At 36.0% G+C, this 22244-nt stretch overlaps 1 protein-coding gene across 1 annotated transcript; it reads right to left on the reverse strand.

Moving 5' to 3' along the window:
- Nucleotides 1–13942: 13942 nt before the first annotated feature.
- Nucleotides 13943–19396, reverse strand: LOC143591794 (bifunctional aspartate aminotransferase and glutamate/aspartate-prephenate aminotransferase-like). The gene is made up of 10 exons (XM_077071888.1): nt 19265–19396; nt 18083–18299; nt 17909–18002; nt 17715–17818; nt 17390–17638; nt 16344–16457; nt 16160–16243; nt 15881–16051; nt 14433–14546; nt 13943–14187 (listed from the first exon to the last, which is right to left on the reverse strand). The coding sequence occupies exons 1-10, from the start codon at nt 19387–19389 to the stop codon at nt 14047–14049; spliced, it is 1413 nt and encodes a 470-aa protein (XP_076928003.1). The 5' UTR covers nt 19390–19396; the 3' UTR covers nt 13943–14046.
- Between the last annotated feature and the right edge of the window lie 2848 nt (nt 19397–22244).

Consider the following 22244-nt stretch of genomic DNA (forward strand, 5'->3'; position numbering starts at 1 on the left):
CGTAGTGGTAGGGTTTTTGGTCCGGAGGTAGTTAGTAGAGAAATTAGGGAAGATAGGGACGATGAGTTGATAGATGAGGAGATAGAGATAGAGGCTCCAGGTAAGTCACATAGTACAACACCAATCATAGAGCCACAAGTTAAGAAAAACATCGATAAGAAGCCGGTTGGAGCCCGGCCACCACCACAAACCATTGACCTAGCCTATGTCCCGTATCCCGCTCGTCTAAAGAATCAAAAGTATACGAAAGATTACGGGCATTTTCTTAATATATTTAGCCAATTGAATGTCAACCTTCCGTTCGTAGAAGTCCTTCAGCATATGCCTAAATACGCCAAATTTTTGAAAGACCTTCTTAAAAGAAAGGATAAGTTAGAGGAGCTGTCGACTGTACCACTAAATGGAGAGTGTTCTGCAATAGTTCTCAATAAAGTACCGGAGAAATTACCCAACCCCGGTGATTTTACCATTCCATGCCTTTTCGGAAGTGATACGACATGTCAAGCATTAGCCGATCTAGGAGCTAGTATAAACCTTATGCCATATTCTTTGTTTGAAAAGCTAGACCTAGGAGACCTCACCCCCACTCGTATGACGTTGTCTTTAGCCGATCGTTCCGTTAAGTATCCAAGGGGTGTCGTAGAGAATTTACTCGTTAAGGAAGATAATTTGGTTTTCCCCGCAGATTTCATTGTTTTTTATATGGAGGCCGACGAGAGAGTTCCTATCATTTTAGGTCGTCCGTTTTTACGTACTGCTAGGGCAATTATTGATGTGTTTGAAGGTAAGATCACTCTTAGAGCCGGTGATGATAGTGCCACTTATTTGGCTATGTCCATGAGACATCCGAGTGGTCAAGACGGTCTCATTGATCCATGTCACCCAGTTTACTCGATAGATTCATTTATCTCCGGCATGGATCCTAGTCTTGATTGTTCCCGTTCTGTGAGTTTAAGTATGGGAAAGGAGCGAGAGGTTTCTAGTTCTCGGGAAATGGTGAAGCATGTTGGAGAAAAAGGTGGTGGAAAGCATAAGTTTGAGAAGGTTCGTGGTGTTAGAAAGAAGAAGACCATGATTGACGAATGGTCAGATCGTGATTCGGTATCTTTAAGGGTATCAGAGTTCTACCGAGGTGGAGGAAGCTCCACTCGGTCCGCCACGTGATTCTCATAGCATGGGTTCGTGAGTGAAAACTCAAGTGTAGAGTTTGTAGATTTTTCTTTATTTTAATTTTTACTTTCTTAGTTTCGTTGAGTCATCGAGTCGCTAACGTAGTCTTTTGTAGTTCTTCTTTGTTTTGGTGTTTTTGAGTTTTGCTAGGTAAAAGAGAGACTGTACGAGCTATAGATGATCCCCAATGAAGACTTTAATGAAAAAGACAAGTGTGGGGATGGAGTAGCAGTGGAGCCGTATACTTCATGCTTACTTATTTGCTCCTGTTTATTATATTTTATATATTTATTGGTGAAAAATTTTAATTGCATAATATCTATCGTTATGATAAGATACGGTTTTTAGACATGTTTATTTGTTTTGTTTAGCCGCATACGTTCGTGAGAGAAGGAGTTACCATTTGCTTAGCACGTTCGTAGTGGGATGGCATTCATAGAAGAAGACTAGCATCATGTTTCATGCGCATATTACCAGCTAAGTCTTTTCCATTATCTAACATATTAACTTTTTATTTTGTTTTTATAATTTTTAGAGTCTTAGTTTTTGTAGTCCGACTTTATTTTATTTTTATTTTAAGTCGTCCTTATCCTCGCATTGAGGACAATGCAAAATTTAAGTGTGGGGATAAGATATTAAAGTTGTAGTTTAAATCGAGTTTAAATTAAAAAAAATTAAAAAAATATTTGAAAAATTTGAAAAAAAAACTTGAAAATTGTTTTAAAAATATCCCTAGAATTTAGTTTTTTGCGTTAAAGTATGAGATGATGATATTTATCGGAAATTGGTTTTTGAAAGTACTAATAATATGAGATAAATAAAAGAAAACACACTTAACTTGAGATGTGTCGGTAGGCTCACCCTTGAAAATGAAAGGGCAAATTTGATAAAATGGTTAAAACGGAAATCTTTTGTAGGTAAAGCATTTTGTCCGTGGAATATAAGTAATGAAAGGTCGGGCTATACTCAAGCCTCAATTATTGGTATGAAAAGTGTAAATATATTGAGTTTTAAAAATCTGAATACGTTATCATATGATGCGTGGGTAGGTTTAACGTTAGAGTATGCCGTGTAGCCTGTGAAATAAATCTTAAACTACTAGTTTAGTGTTTTACACCTCATTGGCGTATGGTTTTATATCCTTAAATCTTGTATTTATGGGATGATTCGGGTCCAGAGACCATGGGTCTGTATGCAATCTATTCATCTGGGTATTCACAATTCCTAAGTGGGGTTGTGGATATTTAAAATAAAGCCAAAAAGAGCAAACCCTTATAAGTCTATAAACATGATCACAAAAGTACAAAAGTATAAATTCACTACAGACTTGATCATCCACGCTGTTAGCCATGTGGGGTCCGCTTGCTCGCGTCTCATTACCATTAAGAAACAGACCACAAGGGACACGCTACATGTAAGCCCTACAGATGAAATTTTGCATGCTCACCTATGGTGATGGGTTCGGGGTATTGCTTGATAACGGGGGTGTGTCATTTGTGGGGAACACTAGCTATTAATTAATTGAACCTTAATCGTATCTAATGCCTGCTTGGTAGACTTTGATGCTTAAGATTAGGTGGATAAACAATACCCTTGATCGTCTTAACTATTCATGAAAAAAATAGAGCAACAAAAGTTTTGATTCTGCAAATTTCGAGGTTTAAGTCAATTTGGGGTGGTCTGGTCCGGTAAAAGCTGAAAATAAGCGGGTCTTAATTGTGTAAACCATTGAGTGCTAATTGTCGGATCTTATTTGTCCCGGTAAAGAGTAAGGCATGGGTTTAAGTGGACAAAAATATCGGTAATCGCGGTTTTTGCGTTATTCTAAGCTTTAAAAATTAACCTATATGTTTTTAAGACTGTATTTTCCGATTCTGATCCAACTGCATCAGAATTTTTCAGGGACCAAAAAAAAGTAAGCGTGGGGATATTTGATATACATCTATTTATACATCTCGAATCCCTTGTAAAGTTGTCCTTCTTTAATGTTTCAAGTTCGGTTTAGTTCGTGTTTAGTTCATCTTTTATTAATTTAGGTTTTGAGTCAAGTTTATTATATGTTTGCGTGTTTTATATCTTTTGGTGTCTTGCATGTTAAACTTAATTCTTTCTATCTTTTCATGCGAAGTTTAAGTTCGTTTTGCTCGTTATTGATTACATGATTACTCCACTTAGTGTTTGGATTTGTTTTCATGTAGATGATGATTTGTAAGCCCAGAAAAGAAGTTCTAGAAGTTACTTATCGTTTCTTGAGAGTCAAGAAGAGATCCAACATAAACAAGCAACAAATAAACAAGAAAATCCGGACCACCCCCCCTATGGCACGCCGCACCACGCGACAGGGGTGGCCAGGCCCGGTTGCGCGACGCCTAGGGCTCCCTGGTCAACCGTTTTTGCAAGTTTAAGTTCCAGCTCATCGTATATATATATATATATATATATATATATATATATATATATATATATATATATATATATATATATATATTATAAACCTAAACGAGAAGACAACTTTTAACAACCGATTTGGAGAGAAGAAACCAAGATTTTGAAGGGTTTTTGAAGGTTGATTAGATGAATATATTTAGAAATCAGTTTCCATATCATGTTATTTGTCCATTGCTTGATGATTGTTGATACATGGGATTCTTACCTAGGTAGATTCCTTATCTATTTGATTTCGATCTTGTGATTAACTACTTGCTTCTAGTTTATTTGTTTATTTACTTTCTTAGTTTAATCTTAGTTTAAAACCCCCCTTTAAACATTAATAATAAATAGTCGTGTCGTAATTTGAGTCTAATTAGTTAATTAACGTAATTTATAGTCATGTGGGTTCGATATTTCGGACTTACTTAGCTTTAGTACAATTGACAGGTTCACTTGCCGGTGTTTTGTGTAGTTGAGTCTTAAGTTTAGTTTTTATTACTTGTTTAGTTTAGTTAATATTTAATTGACTTTTTTATGCACATCAGTCTCCCTTCATCGTCGGATATTATTAGGGTCCGGTCTCCCTTCATCCTCGGATATTATTAGGGTCCGGTCACCCTTTTCTTCCATTCCTTACTACCATACCTTTCCATTTATATAATGGTAAGTTTCATACATACATACATACATACATCAATCATTCTTCATATACAAAAATTTTATCGTCAAACCTTTACCTGGCAGTACATGCAATATCCGAAGATCGTTCATGTACCGACAAGCAGTCAACATACCTTTCACATAAAATATATATGGCATACACTTATCACTTAAGATAAGTGTATTAACTAATCACATCGAGTATGCACACAGCCCCGAAAACATAACAAGGAATGGGACTAGAAACTCACTTGAACTCGGTTACGTTCACCATTAATCGTTATTCCCTTCTTAAGCTGTGCACGACTAACTGTATAACAATTATACGTATCAATAAACTATCACTACACATATCATCTTTCTAGTTTAACTATTACCCTCAACGAACGGGGGTCCGGGGGCAGCGCCCCTGACAGCGGGGTCTAAGGGCGGCAACCCCTAGCAGGGTCCAAGGGGCCGAGCCCTTGGCTGGGGTCGAGCTGTCTTATCACATTTTCCATTAACTGTCTTATCAAATTTTCCATTAGAATTTAAAATTATTATCTAATTCGCTAACTCATTGCCCTAACGAATTAAGCCTGATTCGTTAACTAATTCGTTATCTTTCATGGTCTAGTTCGTTAGCTGATTTGTTATTCTGGTTCGTCATCTTAACATGGTCTGGTTCGTTACTTGGTTCTTAACGAATTGGGCTCATAACGAATTGGTCCGTATAACGAATTGAACCCTATAACGAATGATCCCTCTGTAACGAATTGAACCTTCTACTTCGTTATCTCCTTTAACGAATGACTATAACGAATTGGGGCTAATTTGTTATCTTTTCCTTAACGAATTTGGATACGAACTAAGGCTAGTTCGTTAGGCTTCTTGTAACGAATCATCTGACGAATTACCTCTAATTCGTTAACTTCCCCGCTAACGAATTACCTCAAATTCGTTAACTTCCCGTTAACGAATTAGGGTTAGATCAGAGAATGACAGAACATTCTCTGACATCCTTAACCTCGTGTAACCTTTTCTGGCGCCGCCGCTAGAAAACCGCGGATTCGCCGGAAAAACGAGTTTTAACTCGTTTTTCACCGTTATTCGCCCCGTTCGATCCAGATCTGAGCTAGGGCGATCCCTATGCTCATCTTAGGCCAGGTTTATACTCGATTCCACCCGGATCTCGTGACTTAAATGGTTTAACGGTGTCTACTCGTTGTTTCGTGACTATATCTAACGGGTTTAAGCTCATACAATATCATACTATCATTACCTCGGGTTGATGCTCGGTTTCTTAGTGATTTCGGCTAGAGAGAGAGAGAGAGAGAGAGAGACTAGAGAAAGAGATTAAGTGTGTGTTTTGATGGTGTATGGAATATGTGTAAAATGAATTAAATGGGTGATACAAGGTATATATATTTATTGATCATGGGCTTAAGCCCATGGTCTTTCTTTCATTCTGTCATAACCCAAGTCCATAACCCATATCCATTTACCCAACACTAGCCCGACTCATAATAACTCATATTTCAGTTATTAACTGAAACCCGAAAAACGGGATGTTACACAGGTTCCAAGGGGCAGAGCCCCTGGATGGGGTCTATTTTATTTCCGTTAACTGTCTTATCACATTTTCCATTAGAATTTTGAATCATTAATTATTTTGCTATCTTAAAAGTTCTAGGGCTTCTTTGTAATTAAACTATTCTTTTTCTAAGTCCAGGGACCATTCTGTCATTATGTTAAACTTCTAGTTCTTTAGTTATCCCTAACGAATTGGGTTACCATAACGAACTGGTTCTTGTAACGAATTAGCTCATATAACGAATTAGTCCGCGTAACGAATTGGATCTTCTAATTCATTATCTCCTTTAACGAATGGTCATAGAGAATCGGAAGTTAGTTTGTTATTTCATGCTTAGCGAATCTGAACACAAACTGAGTCTAGTTCGTTAGGTTAACTTTAACGTACTGCTTGGCGAATTACTCCTAATTCGTTAGCCCCCCCTAACGAATTACCTCTAATTCGTTAACTCCCCGTTAACGAATTAGGGTTAGGTCAGAGAATGTCAGAACATTCTCTGACATTCTTTAACCTCGTATTAACGTTTCCAACAGCGCCGCGCGGATTCGCCGGAAAAAACGATTTTTGACTTGTTTTTCACCGTTTTTCATCTCGTTTGATCCAGATCTGAGCTAGGGTGACCCTAAGCTCACCTTAGGTTCGGTTTATACCCGATTCCACCCGAATCTCATGACTTAAACGGTTTAACGGTGTCGACTCGTCGTTTCGTGACCATAGCTAACGGATTTAAGCTCACACAACATAATACTATCATTACCTCGGGTTGATGCTCGGTTTCTTGGTGATTTCGGCTAGAGAGAGAGCAAGATGAGAGAGAGCTAAGTGTGTGTTTTGGTGGTGTATGTAATATGTGTAGAAATGAATTAAATGGTTGATTAATGGTTTATATAATTATGGATCATGGGCTTAAGCCCATGGTCTTTTCCTTCTTTCCTTCATGACCCAAGTCCATAACCCATATCCATTTTACCCAACATTAGCCCGACTCATAATAACTCGTATTTCATTTATTAACCGAAACTCGAAAAACGGGATGTTACAGTCTCCACATGCCCAAATATCAAAGAACTTGTATAATAATGTACAAATGAAAATACTTAAGTTTTACGACCAAAAAGTTAACAATAAAGTCTTTAAACAAAAGTTCGGTTTTCGGTTCGGATCTTGGTTCGGGTTAATACTGAGGTAATATTCTACAAACCTATAACCATAGAACTTATAAAAATGATTTAACAAATTTAAATCTAATGTTTAAACAATTATTTAACAAAACTAGTAAACAAAGTTCAGTTTACGGTTTAGAGCTATTTACGGTTAAACTGAGGCTAGACTCTTAGAACCCTTAACCATGGAACTTGTAAATATGACAAACAAACTAAAATGAGCAGAAGTTAAGCATGGTTAGTATGCATAAATAAGTTATATAAGTATATATATATATATATATATATATATATCAAGGACACGAAATCCTCCATGAAGCCTTGCCTTACGAGGTCCGAAACTTAACCTACCGGGGCCGGATAAGTAACTACCAAAGGTAACAAGGGGTGTGTATTATATATATGTTGTACAACCATATTCAAGTATAACCAAGTTGATTAAAATGAAAGACCATGGTTAGTTTGACTTGGGAAGTCAAACTACCAAGAATATGAAGAACAACCTTTGAATCTTAAGAATTGAGAGAGAATTTGGAGTAAGAGCAAGTGTAAAATGAAGGATATGGGTGTCTGTATATAAGGTAAGGGTCAAATCTTCTTTGCAAGGTTCTCTTTCATTTTTGCATCTAAACAGATTGGTTAAACAATTAGCAAAGCAAAAAACAACAAGGAAAATCTGTAATATGCTGCAGAAGCCACTAGGCGCCACGCGACCTAACCCCCTGCCCTGGGCGCGCGGCGCGGTGTGTCCATGGTGGGGTGGGTTGGCCCAGCTAGTCTTGCGTGGTTCGTTACGTGTCCTGGAATTTTGTTTTGATGTAATTTGGTCGTTTTAAAGGTGTTTTCAAATCCGTAAAAGGGGTTTTTCAAATTGAACAATTGGGAAATGATTTAGTAACATAAAATCCAATATTTTATATATTTGAAATGTTCGGGATATAAATCGGGTCGGTTTACATGATAAACGTATACACAAACAAATACAAATATGACCCGAAATTGACGAATGTCACATTCAATATCTTCGGATAACACGCGCAATTTTACAAAAAAATAAATTAATGTGAATTATGACTTACAAAATGTTATTTTGTATATTATTCGTTTAATGGATAATGCAAGAAGAGATTTGCACAATAAACAACTTGAGAGTTGTTCTGTTGACTATAATCGTGACAAGACATCATAATCTAATTATGCCAAGTGTAAACGTCGTGAGTGTATTCAAATGAAATACACAAGAACGAGATATGTCATTCAATGTTGAGAGCATCAACATGAAAATGCACAAGTGCATTTCGATTATTATAAACATATGAAAGAAATATATGTTACTATTGTAAATTACTATAACAAAATTTTGTGGTATTTATTATAAGAGAAGTACAATAATAATGAACTTGTTGGTACTTATATCACTATCAATATTGTTTAAACAATGGTGGGGGATTTGTTCCCCAATTTAAGCATATGTAATCGTCATACTATTGAATGTCAATCTGAGCGATTCCATTGCAACAATGACAATGATTGTAGACGAGTACCATTTATCTTGTTATGATAAATATGTTCATAAAAGTGACTTAGTTTATAGACTTATGTTTAAGTCTCTACGAGTCAATGGATAAGGCCATGGGGATTAAAGGCAAACGAGTTATAACCTTAGCAAATGAAATTAACTTTAGTGTTAATACATTCTAAAATGAGATTCAGGAATGGTAAATGAAATCAAATTATCTTGTCTAAACTAAAAAATGAATGTTGGGAAGAGATAATGTTATCTCTTAAGGTTGTGAAGAATCAGAATGATGCATCTTTTGTTCATAGGCATGAGTATTGTAGTCTAAGCATGCTAGACTAGTACCTGCTAATTATGGTGCTTGGCGAAGACTAATTAACGTGGAACATTCATAACATACACAAGAATGACTATGTGTAAAGACAAGTTAAAAGGTATATCATTTAATCTAAGGTAATAATATAACTCATTGTGATCTTGAGTAGATCTCAACTTTCAAATTTCTCCTAGATGCGACTAAGTTTGTGATGGATTGTTGATTTCTGTATGAAAAGGATTAGCTTAGACACTAGAAAGTGGTAAAAAATTATGACAAGGTATGCGTTGCTTTATTGGTAGCATCGATGAACTCACTAATACAATGTTGTCGTATTGTTCAAATCATGAGTATCGATAAACGGTCATAAGTAAACTTAAACAAACTACGTCAAAATGCAAGAAATGTGGGGGATGGTAATTGAGATGATTGAGATAATATCTCAAACATTTGTCGAAAGGAAAATCTTTTCTTAATCCGGTCAGTAAGTTGGATAAAACAAAAGAAAGAGCTTGGTAATCAAAAGAAAGAGATTTTCTTTATACCATCAGAAAGTTAGATGATGTTATCCAATAACACTTCAATGTGGGGGTGTCTTGCATTTAAACATGGAATGTTTGGCAATATGGATTATTGAAAACATTTGACCTGGTGGAGTATACAATGGTCATAACAAACTGATTTGGTAATTAGACTCGAATGCCAATTAGTTGAAATCAGAATCTTGATAGATGTCTGATACTTACATCATGGAGATGTGTTTGCCTAAAAAATGAGAACTGTGTTCTTCAAAAGACGGTCGTTATAACAGGATTCGAGGTGAACAAAAAGGTTACAGTCTTAGTAGATGATAACAGGCTTGGAAGTTAAGAACACATCATAACAACTCATCTTAATTGCGTAATTATCTAGTATTTACTTGACGAAGTCATATATAATAATTTTGGATCCAACAACCTGGAAAGATGGTGTTGTGGAATGAGACTAAAGCCCATGAAGAAAGTGAGTGCGAAGAAAAACCTAACCTATGAGATTGGAGATCCCATGGTCTAGGTTCAATTGGATAACCTAACTGCATGAACTAAGGGTGGTCACTATGGGGGCAAATGCTTATGTACTAGTTGACACATATGCTAGTATCTATATCTTCCTAAATTACAAAGGGTGTTTAAATAAACATCCTAATCCATTCCAAAGACAGACAATGACAAAGGGGAGGCTAAGCATAACATATGGTTAATGATATAGGGATCATGATAACCAATATGTTATGATTTGAATGTCAAATCAACTATGTGATGGTTATCATATATGGATGATGGTAACCATAATGATTTGAGGATCAAATCACCTATGTGAGAGAGAAGTAGGGTCGCTTCGAATGAACTTGTGGGGGGGGGGGGGGCGCAAATCCTGTAGCTCTCGCGGAACCAAGCTAGTGTTCCATGACCAATAACGGACACGACAATGAGGGGTTAACCATACCGGAAGAGTGTTGTGTGAAATGTAATAATGTCTACATCAAAAGGGGATTGGTTCAAGGACATCGCATCTACCAACCGCTAGGAGACTAAGTACCTTTCACAAAGGAAGGATCAAGGCTAACGCTACCTATCCTGCAACGCTCAACCGTTGTAACTCTATTTGACATGTGAGTGTACGAATCGATCTCCATTCATGTAGGGGATTGTTGGAAATTTTGGACAATAATTAATATTTATTAGTATTTGTTACTAATAAATAAATTAGTAACGTGTCCAAAGAGTAAATATGAATGCGATATCGATACTATAAAGTGTGTAGTTGAGAACTTGAACACTGGTAAAAAGATAAATGGGTTTGTCCCACATTGGTAGAACGTTTGAGAGTCGCCTTAGTATTTTTGTGTGGTTGAACCAGGTAATGTGACAAGTGTCTTCGCGTGGCGGCACCATGTGTGTGTGTGTGTGACAAGTGTCAATGTGAGTGGCGAGTCACCTGCTGCGTGTCATCCTTTGGAGAGTTATGTGCCACTGTAACATCCCAAAATTTCAAGTAATAACATTTAATATTATTTCTTATGAAAAACGAGTTTACTTGATTGGGCAAAGAAATAATAAAATGTTAAGGGAAGATAAGTAAGCTAATTAAAGGGAATTAATCATGGACCAAAGAGGAAAGATGGGCTTTAGGTCCATGGGCTTAAGGGAGTATAAATACCCCCTTAAACCCTAAATCTTTCCATTTCCACCCATCTTATCCATATTATTCCTTTCACACTCAAATCACACACACATAAAACTCCCTTCTGGCCGCAAGAGAGAAAGTGAGATCCAAGATCAAACGAGCCAAGATCCTTGAACTATCCTCGATATTCAAGCTAGCTACAAGATCCAAGCTCATAAGCAAGCTAGCCGTGACCTAGCAAACGATAAAAGGTATGTCCTTGATCTTAAAGCTTACGTTTTTATGAACGGTTAGCCATGAAACTTGAACATGGACTAGATCGGGTCTAGAAAAATCATAAAGTTTCAAACTTGATGATTAAAATGGACGTGAAGGACTCATGGTTAGATACGGTTCATGAAGGAAACCCTAGATCTAACTTAAAGAACGTTTTTTTATGTTTGAAGGTTCACGCTTTACGCTAGAAACGGGTTAGGTCTTGGTGATGGGTTGATAAAGAACGTAAAAAGGTTAAGTGGGTTGGGTTTTAGGTGATTAAAAGGGGTAATCAAGGACCGTTAACCGTTATTAAGCCTAAAGTGGAATATAAGATGGGAAAATATGAGTTGAATGCATCAGACATGGGTTCTCGGTGACCTGAGCCTCCAACCCAAGTTCTCGGTCAACGGGAGAACCCGGTCAATATAAGTTCTCGGCCAGGAAGGTTCTCGGCCATAAGGGTTCTCGGTCAAGAACATAGGTTCTCGGTCAACGCACGGGTTCTCGGTCAAATCTCATGGGTTCTCTTCCTGGAGTTCCCGGTCACCCAGTTTGGCTTGGGCCTGAACCCAGTTGAACCTAGATACTATAATGGGCAGTTGGGCCTGACTTAGCCCAGTTCGCAAGCTTAAGCCCATGTCCTATTTAAAACAAACAAGCCTAATATAGAAAAATACTTTGGTTAACTAAAATACCAACTTAATCAATTATTCGGTTAATTAACATATATATAAACATATAATAGTTAGTCGTGCACAATTAAAGAAGGGGAACGATTAACGACGAACGCAACAGGATCCAGGTGAGTTTCTAGCCCCATTTTTGTGTTATGTTTTCGGGGCTTTGTGCATACTCGATGTGATTGTTAATACATTTATCCTAAGTGATAAGTGTATGTCTTATGTGATTATGTGAAAGGTAAGCTTGATTATATTGTCGGTATGTGAACGATATTCGGATATTGCACGTACTTTCAAGTTATAATGTTATGTATGAATTATGAATGATACGTATGTATGTTATGAATGAATGTAAGAGATAGAAAGGTAGAAGAGGGACTGGACCCTAATAATATCCAAGGCAGAAAAGGGACCGAGCCCTTTAATAATCTCGAGGTAGAAAAGGGACTGGACCCTAATAATATCCAAGGCAGAAAAGGGACCGAGCCCTTTAATAATCTCGAGGCAGAAAAGGGACCCTAATAATATCCAAGGCAGAAAAGGGACCGAGACCTTTAATAATCTCGAGGCAGAAAAGGGACTGGACCCTAATAATATCCAAGGCAGAAAAAGGGACCGGACCCTAATAATATCCGAGGCAGAATAGAATAAAGTAAAGTAGAATTCTAAATATGAAAGTACGAATGAAAGTATGTAAATATGTAAGTAAAGTATGTTATGTTATTAACTAGAACTCACTCAGTGTAGCTGACTTTTAGTATGCACACTGGTGAGTAGAATGAGACAACTCTCTTGAGGGGAACACGTGGCATTGAATAAGAGGCTGGCATCGGGAGACCCAAGACGTTTATTAGTTATGTTTTAAAGACCGTATGTTTATTAAGACAAGTTATGGATTAATGTAATGTTTTATGAAAGGTTTTTTTATATTCCGCATATGTTTTATTAACTCTGATGAATTGAACTATGTTGATAAGTAAATCCAACGTCCAAACGTGAGGCACCGGTAACGGGGCCTTACAGCCACCAACCGACACATGGCAGCATCATGTCACAAGTGGCGCCATGTTGTGACAAGTGTCTAGTGTGATGAGGAGTTAGCTACTAGGTGTTGTCTTCTGGTGATCTACGCTCCATATGATGCCAAGTGTCTGATGACTCACCTTGTGCTCCTGCTATATATAGAAGGTTTGGGCAACCATATTTAGAAAAAGAAAAAACTAGAACCAGTTGGTTCACCACACACATCGAACCAAGCGGGTTCCTGCCAATGATACGTTCTCTCGTTTCCAACTTTGATGATCCCGAACTCTCGTTACAAATATAGTTCGGGTGCTAGGGTAATCCCGACAGTACATACTGCTTCGGTTGTTGTACCCTGGGAAACAGACGGGCTCGCGGAGGTAGTTTTTCTAGTAAAAAACACAAAGGTGACCACTACCTAACATAATGAGAACATGATTGTGATCATTTCCATTATGACTTGTAATGAGGGAGAAGCATAGGTGATCTCCACCTGATTAGAAGTTGTACTAATATCTACCATCCTGGAGGACGTTGCGTACACGGCTATATGCATCAGTTTATAGACAAGGCTAGTCAAAACAACTCTTGGTAAAAGGCCGAGGAGTGGAAGTAATACGGGTTTGTTAACTCACACCCAAACCACTACAAATCGTTCTGTATATTTGATGATACATCTAAAACTTTAAAACTTTGCCCATTGATATATAAGTTTTCAAAGAATTTTTTAATTAAAAGTAATAAGATTGTTAAAAACAATCATTAAATTTAGAAAAACTTATTCATCCCTCTGAATTATTACACCATTTACAAATCCCAAAAATAATAGTACCATCAATATCTACAACAATGATGTGTGTGTGCGCATGGAACGCATGTCATCTATGCATGGAAGTATTGGGCGTGTGTAATCAATATACATTGTGTCTTCAAATACAACAATTAAAGTTTCTATTATAACAATAATCAAAAAGAAATACAAATTTCATTTCATGCAAAGCACTTGAAGGATGCAAAAGGGACAAATTTCCCCTAACCTTAATATATAGCTTGATACATTAACTCGGTCCGGGAGTACACAAAGAAATTCAGACAGATGCAGGAGACTTAAGAGTGAGGATAGCTTTCTTGATTCTCTCAGCAGCTGCCTGTAGGGTCGAGAGGGATGCTGCATAAGAGATCCTGATGCACGTGTCATCCCCAAATGCATCTCCCGGGACAAGCGCAACCTGACAAAATATCAAAGAATAAAAAAAATGGTAAGAACAAATATAGTTTTGGGTCAACAAGATGCTTCTAGTTGTGTATGTTGGAGGGTATTTAGACATTTTAGCAAAACACAAATTCTGTTGATGAAAGCTACAAAAACTGATTAGTTATATGCATACTGAGGCAAAATCCCTTATAGTGAGTGATAAAGTAGAAACAAACAAGTAATTTTAGCCTTTTAGGTAGGAAATTATGAAATGATTACCTGACCCTTTTCCAGAAAATACCGACACAGAGACTCGGAATCCTTAATCAAACCAAAGCCCTCAACCTCGGTGCCATAGTAATAGCTGAAATCAAGAAAGAGGTAGAAAGCACCCTGCAAAACCCAAGTATTAGATTGTGATTATTTGTATGATATAATGTACAAGAACACACACAAACATATGTATGGGAGGTTTCTAGACAAAACACAGTTATTTGCGACAATACACAAAACAAAACAAAAATATTAAAAAAATATCGTTCATTTTTCCAATGTTATTTTTTTTAAATATAATAAAATGGTTGAAATGCAATGTTAATTAATCTCTCCTGAAATTTATATATATATATATATATATATATATATATATATATATATATATATATATATAGCGAGAGAGAGAGAGAGAGGAGAGGTTCATGTACATTTTAATCTTGACATGAGAACGTAGGAAATAATACTAGTTTATAATGAAATGAGAACGTAAGAAACAATATCAACTACAATACCAATCTACATAAACAATGATTTATAACAACAAAGGAAAAACCTAAAAATTACAACAAAAGAATCAAAATCAAGACCAAAATAATAACAACAAATACCAGCAAATACTTATAACAGCAAAAGAAAAAAATCTAATAATAACAAAATATAAATCAGCAAATACTTATAACGTCTCATAATCGAAAATTAGCAAATACGAACAAAAAATAACAGCCAACACCTATAAAAATAAACATAATAATAACAGCAAACTGGGTCTCACTATTTTATGTTAAGAATATAATGTATTTGATCATGTTGCTATATATATATATATATATATAGGGTTTGGATCAAATACAAATGAAATTAACGTGCTAAGAGTGAGAATCAAGTAGAGTAATTATGTAATTACGTCATCGAGTAATTACATGATTACTCTACTTGATTCTCACGTTTAGCACGTTAATTTAATTTGTACGTTAACTTTCCCCTATATATATATATGAACAAATTTCGTTTATATATAGAACCTGCACATGTGTAAGTCATGTTTAGGTCATATTACCTACACATTATACACGTGTGTAGGTACATGGTTAAATTAAATTTAAAGAAAAAAAAACAAATGAACAAACTAATTTGATGTTCTTTATCTACGTAACATACACATTTACATTTAGGGATTACAAAATTTTAAATATAGATTGATCAAAATATTATAGCATTTAGATTTAGATTTGTTATTTTTGTTTCTCTCAATAATTTAGGGTTCTGTAAAGAACTTCATATTATAGATATATGTATATGCATGCTGAACTAATGGGAATAACCCTAATATATTCGCACATGGTGGATACATTTAACCAGGGATTTATAGAAATAAACAAAATGGAAACTGCTTTTGTTTTTAATACTTAAAATAGATGGTCCCACAAATGTAGGCTATCATACATTCATACCTGAGGTTCAGACATTTTGACACCATCTAACTCCCCGAATGCGGAGACCAAAAAATCTCGTCGTTCACGGAACGCTTTGACCATTTGAGAGACGGCTTCTCCACCTGCATGACCCATTCCTAATGCAGCAACCGCAGCTTTTTGAGCTATACTACTTGCACCTGAAGTTGACTGAGTTAACAATGAAGAGGGATCATTTGTGTCAGTGTGATGAAATCATGAAAATATATTATAATGAATACTTAAATATTAAAGTAGGTTTAATGTGACATTATTTACCTGACTTTGAATTTTATTACACGCAGCCACAAAGTGTTTAGGACCAGCAATGTATCCAAGTCTCCAGCCAGTCATTGCAAAAGCCTACCCAAATGTATATGATATTTCATTGATGATCATTGATGAAATAATACACTTTTTGGGAGTGTTTATACAAAATGAAACTGATAATGTAACTGTATACCTTAGAGAACCCGTTAACTGTTAGTGTCCGTTCCCACATTCCAGGTAAAGATGCAAAGCTCGTGTGGACAGCTGGCGAATATATTATGTGCTCGTATATTTCATCAGAAAGTACCTGAACAGAACCAACAACAAAGGTTCATGTTATTAAAAGTAATTATGAATGGGTTTAATTCTGACTGTGTTTGATCTCCAACGGGTCAAATAAAATTTTAGCTAAAAGGCGAATGTGCAATTAGGCCTGTAAACAAAGCAAACAAACACAAACGAGGCATGTTTGTTCGTTTAACTTTAACCAAACAAACAATCAAACACGAACAGTTAAATGAACGGGGTTTCTAGTTCGTGTCCATTCGTTAAGAAACTGAGCATGTTCCTGTTCGTTCGTTAACGATATAAACAAACGGTTCACGAACAAACATAACTGAACATAGATGAAAACACTAAGTGAGCTAAAACCAATTAAAAGTAAATGTGAACAATGTATTGTGCAAAAAAATTTATTAAAAGTAGACTAAATTGTAATGGACCTAAAAAAATTAAGCGAATATATTAACGAACGTAAACGAATGAACTTAGTCAAACGCAAACAAATGAACGTAAATGAACAAAAACGAATGAACAAGGAATTCAAATGAACGAGCGTTCATGAACATATTTCGTTCTTATCAAATAAACGAACATAATGAACTTCCAGCCAAACGATTTACAAACTATTCACTGAATGTTCAGTTCGTTTTCAAGCCTGTAAAAAAGAATGGGTGAATTGGCATTTGCCGTTCAAAAAACTGTTCTTAATTCAAACAATTAGATTATTATTGTAATATAAAAAACTTTTATAATCATAACTAATGCATACATAACTGAAGCAACAATCTTTCAGTTAAGGGGTTTGCAGGTCAGCCCAACCCCTTATGACCCATACTGATAAATGAATATTTCGACCCGACCCGACCCGACCCAGCCTGCCTGACCCGTCAATCTGGGCACCTCTTTTAAACAAATCATGCTGAAGTAAGAACTGAGATTGAAATATCATGAATATACCAAGAGTCTTGGATGCTTTGCAACAACACGAGCGATCTCTTCAAGCAATTTCTTAGGATAAACCGAGCCTGTTGGGTTAGATGGAGAACAAAGAATTAGCAGTCTTGACTTTTCAGTTATCTTAGATTCTAGAAGCTTCGGGTCTAGCAGAAAGTTTTCTGAGATGCCTGCAGGTAGAATCACAGGTGTTGCATCAGCCAATCTTGCCATTTCAGGGTAACTCACCCAAAAGGGAGCTGGAATTATAACCTGAAAACGGATGACGATTGTTATTATTATTATTATTATTATTATATATTTTAGCAAACAGTAAACAGCAATTGACCTCATCTCCCGGCGAACAAACAACAAGGACTGCTTGTAGAATACTTTGTTTTGCCCCGTTACTAACCACAATCTGGTCAGGTGTGTAAGAAATACCATTCTCCTCTACAATAAGAAGCGAACGAAAATATTTCAGATATAAACTATAATGCAACATTGTTGTAATGACTCAAATGATGGAGCATTGGAGCGTACCCTTTAGTTTCTTACATATTGCAGTTCTAAGTTCTAGGGTACCCGCATTTGGAGTATACCGTGTGTAACCTTCACGAATTGCATTTATTCCAGCCTATTTAAGATTAAAAAGAATATTATTTCAACTACAGCAAAGAAAAATGAATAATAGACGAATATTATTAGATGAACCACCTCAGCAATAACAGCAGGGGTGTCAAAATCAGGTTCACCGGCAGCTAAACGAATGACGGGAACACCAGCTTCTACCAGTGCAGTTGCTTGGTCGGTTATAGCCACGGTTTTCGAAGGCTTTACAGAGTTGACTCTAGGGCTCAGAGTGGTATCAACATCCATATTTACTGCTGAACAAACTGTAGAAGACTTGTGAAGTCTTTTAGTCTCCAAAGATCTATATTCCATAGTCCAAAATAAAAATTAGGGTTGTAAACAAACCAAAACCAAGCCAAATGAGACCTTGTTCATATATTTTTGTTAAGCATTGAACAAACAAACGGATGGTTCGTAAATATATTACCGAACAAAACTTATTGTTCGTGTTTGTTCATTAAGTAAATGAATTTGCTCGTGTTCGCTAATTAGTTTCATAAACGGACACAAACAAACAAATACTAACTAGAAAAGTAAAAAAATCAACATTCTTAAACTCAAGAATTACACATAATCACCAAAACAAATAATAAATATAAATTAAGGTGCTTAAAAAACATTTAATGAGCAAACGTAAATTAATAGATGCTAAAAAATTTAAATGAACACATTGTCGAATGTTCTCGAACACAACCTCTGTTCATGTTCATCCGTATGGAAGAGAATTCGTTGTTCATGTTTGTTGATTTATTAACCTAACAAATGCAAATGCAAAAGGATGGCATCCAGCACGGTCTCCCCCAAATTGGTACCACCAATAGAGTGGTTGAAAATATCTTTAGATCAAACTCGGTGAAACTGATTGGAGTTAAACTTAGCATGATAAAACTCTAGGTATGTTTTCATTCAAAGAGATTTCTTTCTTTTAGCAGCTAAACGAAGGTTTTGTGGAGTAATAATTCATGTACTCTATATATCACTGGATAATTTGAAACCAGAAGCAGAAATTGAAGGTGCTAATTAGCAAATAATAGTTGAATTACAAATGATGATCAAATATAACTAACTGTCTAAACCTAATCAATTAAATAATTAATGAATAAAATCATTGGCAGATAGAAAACATGAGAATAGATCTGTATGCTGCGAATTAATACTAAATACATAAAGTAGCAAGTGTGAATGCGAAATCGAAGCAGCATTACAAAGTGAATAGGATTAAGAGAAAGAAGAAAAGGAAGTGTATATGTATATATATATATATACTTGATTGATAGATGATTTCCGCCGTTGAGCTTAAAGGAGATGGATGTTGATCTGACGGAGTCAAAAGCGAGTGCTGATGAACGCTCAGTGAAACAAATGCCAGAAATGTGTTGAGCAGCAGCCATGGTATTGTTTGGTGACAAGGTTAAATTAGGTAATAATGATAAACTGGATTGGCAACAGAAGCACGGAATATATAAAGTGATGCTGGGTGGGGTTTGGTGGGAAGTGGTAGGTAGATTCATTTCAGTCTACGGGTAGTAGGTGTTATGCTTATGTTTTCCTTTTGGGTTTACGTTTCAAACGCCCTCTTTTAGACCAATTGTAGATGGACTTTCTACCAAGTCATATTGTGCCATGTCATTATATGGATTAAGCCCCTTAAGGCCACCCGTAATGGGCGTGGTCTTTGAGCGAAATTGGGCGATGGCCAACGAGAACACCGCCCCCGGCGATTTTAGAGGCGATAAACGGGAGCAAGCCTGGCCCATGGGCAGGGCAGGGAGGGCACTGGCTCCAGGCCCACCTTTCTTTAAGGGTCTATGAAATTTTCAAAAAAAAATTGTATATATATGTATTTTAAGCCTATATGTATTAAAAGATCCATTTGTTATAATAACATTAACAAAATTAAGAAAACCTGTAAGGTTTGATTGTGAACGGCCGATTGGCTGAACGGACGGGTCACGCGGAACAACAGGTCACGGAACGACCGGCGATTTGAGAGCTTTTGTTGGTCACGGCGCCGGCTCCGACGACCAGATTTCTTTGGTACTTCACTCTTTTTTCATCTGCTATTATTGATTTGCAATTGTTCATTTGTTCAAGACTTCGAGTGTTCGGTTGGTTGGAATCGTCTTCCACAGTTGACAGTCCCAAGGCTTCAAGGAAAAGGAATATAATTGTGAGGTGAGTTAGTGGTGAGAACATGAAGTTATAGTTTATTAGTATTATTACTTATTACTTATTTAAATATCTTGTTTTTTATGTTAATTTTTATTTAAGTTTTATTTTAAATAATTTAATATTTATTAACTTTTATGAGTTTATCGGTTGGACAATTGATTACTGATAGTTAATAGTTATGTTAATATTTGTTTTTAAGATATTATGCCTCCTAAATCTAAACACTTATCCGGTAGTCAAAATCAAAAAAAGAGAAAAGTAGAAGAGTTGAGAAATACACAAATTATGAAGAATGCAAAGATACATTTTACTAAAAAAACATATGTTTGTATTTTAGGGCCTTTTGTTTTTTATGTCCTGGGCCTTGGTTTTTTTTTTTTTTTGTATTTTCGGAGACGGCCCTAAGGGGGGGGGGGTAATTGTCGCTACTTGATGAAATGAAATAATAATATAATAATAATATGACCGATGGAAACGGTCAAATGTAAAAAAATAAATTTAAGTTAAACAATATATATATATACACATATACCCTTCTTCTCTAAACTCATATCCTATATATACGCTACACATAACCAAATTCTTCAAAAATACAACAAAAATGAATCCTAGAACCAAACCGAACCACCCATTCCCTTTTTTCGGTCAATTCCACGGTTCGCAAAACCAACCGAACGTAAACATGCAATGGACCCCCGAACACCCGAAACCAACCAAACCAAAATTTTCCATTTGGTTTTGCTGGCCCGAACCTAAACATGTATGTCAACTACCCCATGCCCCAAAACCTCATGGCGGCATTCGGGTCTACCCAACCGGAGCCGGAGACGGTGCCGGAGACTTAGACGACATGGGCCTCCGGTTCAAGCCAAAAGTCGTCTCGTAAACACAAAAAAAAAATAACCGGGGTGAGCCAATGGCGCGTCGTGATCCATACAAGCAATGGACCGAGGAGGAGGAAGTAGCCCTCGCAAGGGCTTGGATCGTCATTTCGGAGGATCCCGACGTCAGTAAGTTTTTTAATATTAACTATTTATATAACTTTATTTAGTGTTTATTAGAAATGTATACTAATTGTGACAAATAATTTAATTTGTAGCTAACTTTCAAGCCGCCAGGATATTTATAGGAAAGTTTTTGAAGCTTGGCTTTCGCTAACGGGTAAACACGAAGACTACCGGGGTAAAGAAGCGGTTCAAGCCCACCGGAAGGCCTTAATGTAACATTCGTTAATTTTCAAACTAAAAAACCCGACCCATTTTAAATTTTCGATGTGATTCGGTTAATTATACATATACCCATATGTTACATATTTCATACGTAATAGTTTTTCTTTCTAAAGTTATTTAATAATATTAATCATTACTATATATATATAAATAAAAATTATAACACTAATGATTGATATCACATAAATAATATTATTGATGCATAACTAAAGTACGTCCTTTAAATTTAGTTATGTCACATTTATTTTTATCACATTTATTTTTACCTAAAGTTATTTATTTTTAAAAGATGAAAAATATCTTCCTACACCATTTAAGTTTTGGTCAAACCTCTTTCCCCAAAGCACTATCCTAATCAATTTTTTTATTAAAATATTCTTAAGAGTAACCTACTTATTTTAGTATAAATAAGAACTCACTATAACCTCTTTCATTCTTTGCACCACTCTTTGAAAAGTTCAAGAGAATTATTTCTTTATTTTTCCATTTCAAAGGTATGATTTTGTCACAGCCCCCGAACCCATACCCCGGGAGGGGAGCCGTGAACGCGAGTGGTGGTATCAGTGTTTATTATTTAGCAGCGGAAAAATTCATCAAGACCGTAGTTAGGAAAAATCATCAGAGTGTAAAACACCATGATATTCATTTCATCTGGTTGGGTAAAACCCATTTATATCCTTACAAATGTTTTATAGGGATAAACCCTATTTTACAAAAAAAAAAAACATGTTTCTTTATTCTGATGATAAGCCACTTATTTAAGCTGGAAGGCCCGCGGACATCATTCCTTTTATCTTTATCATCTCACCTGAAACATGTATTTTACAAATATTTGATCAGCAGAA

The sequence above is a fragment of the Bidens hawaiensis genome, unplaced genomic scaffold, assembly GCF_021521415.1.
Source record: "Bidens hawaiensis isolate Kalapana, Puna unplaced genomic scaffold, B.hawaiensis_p1.1 tig00040064_1, whole genome shotgun sequence".
Classification (NCBI taxonomy): domain Eukaryota; kingdom Viridiplantae; phylum Streptophyta; class Magnoliopsida; order Asterales; family Asteraceae; genus Bidens; species Bidens hawaiensis.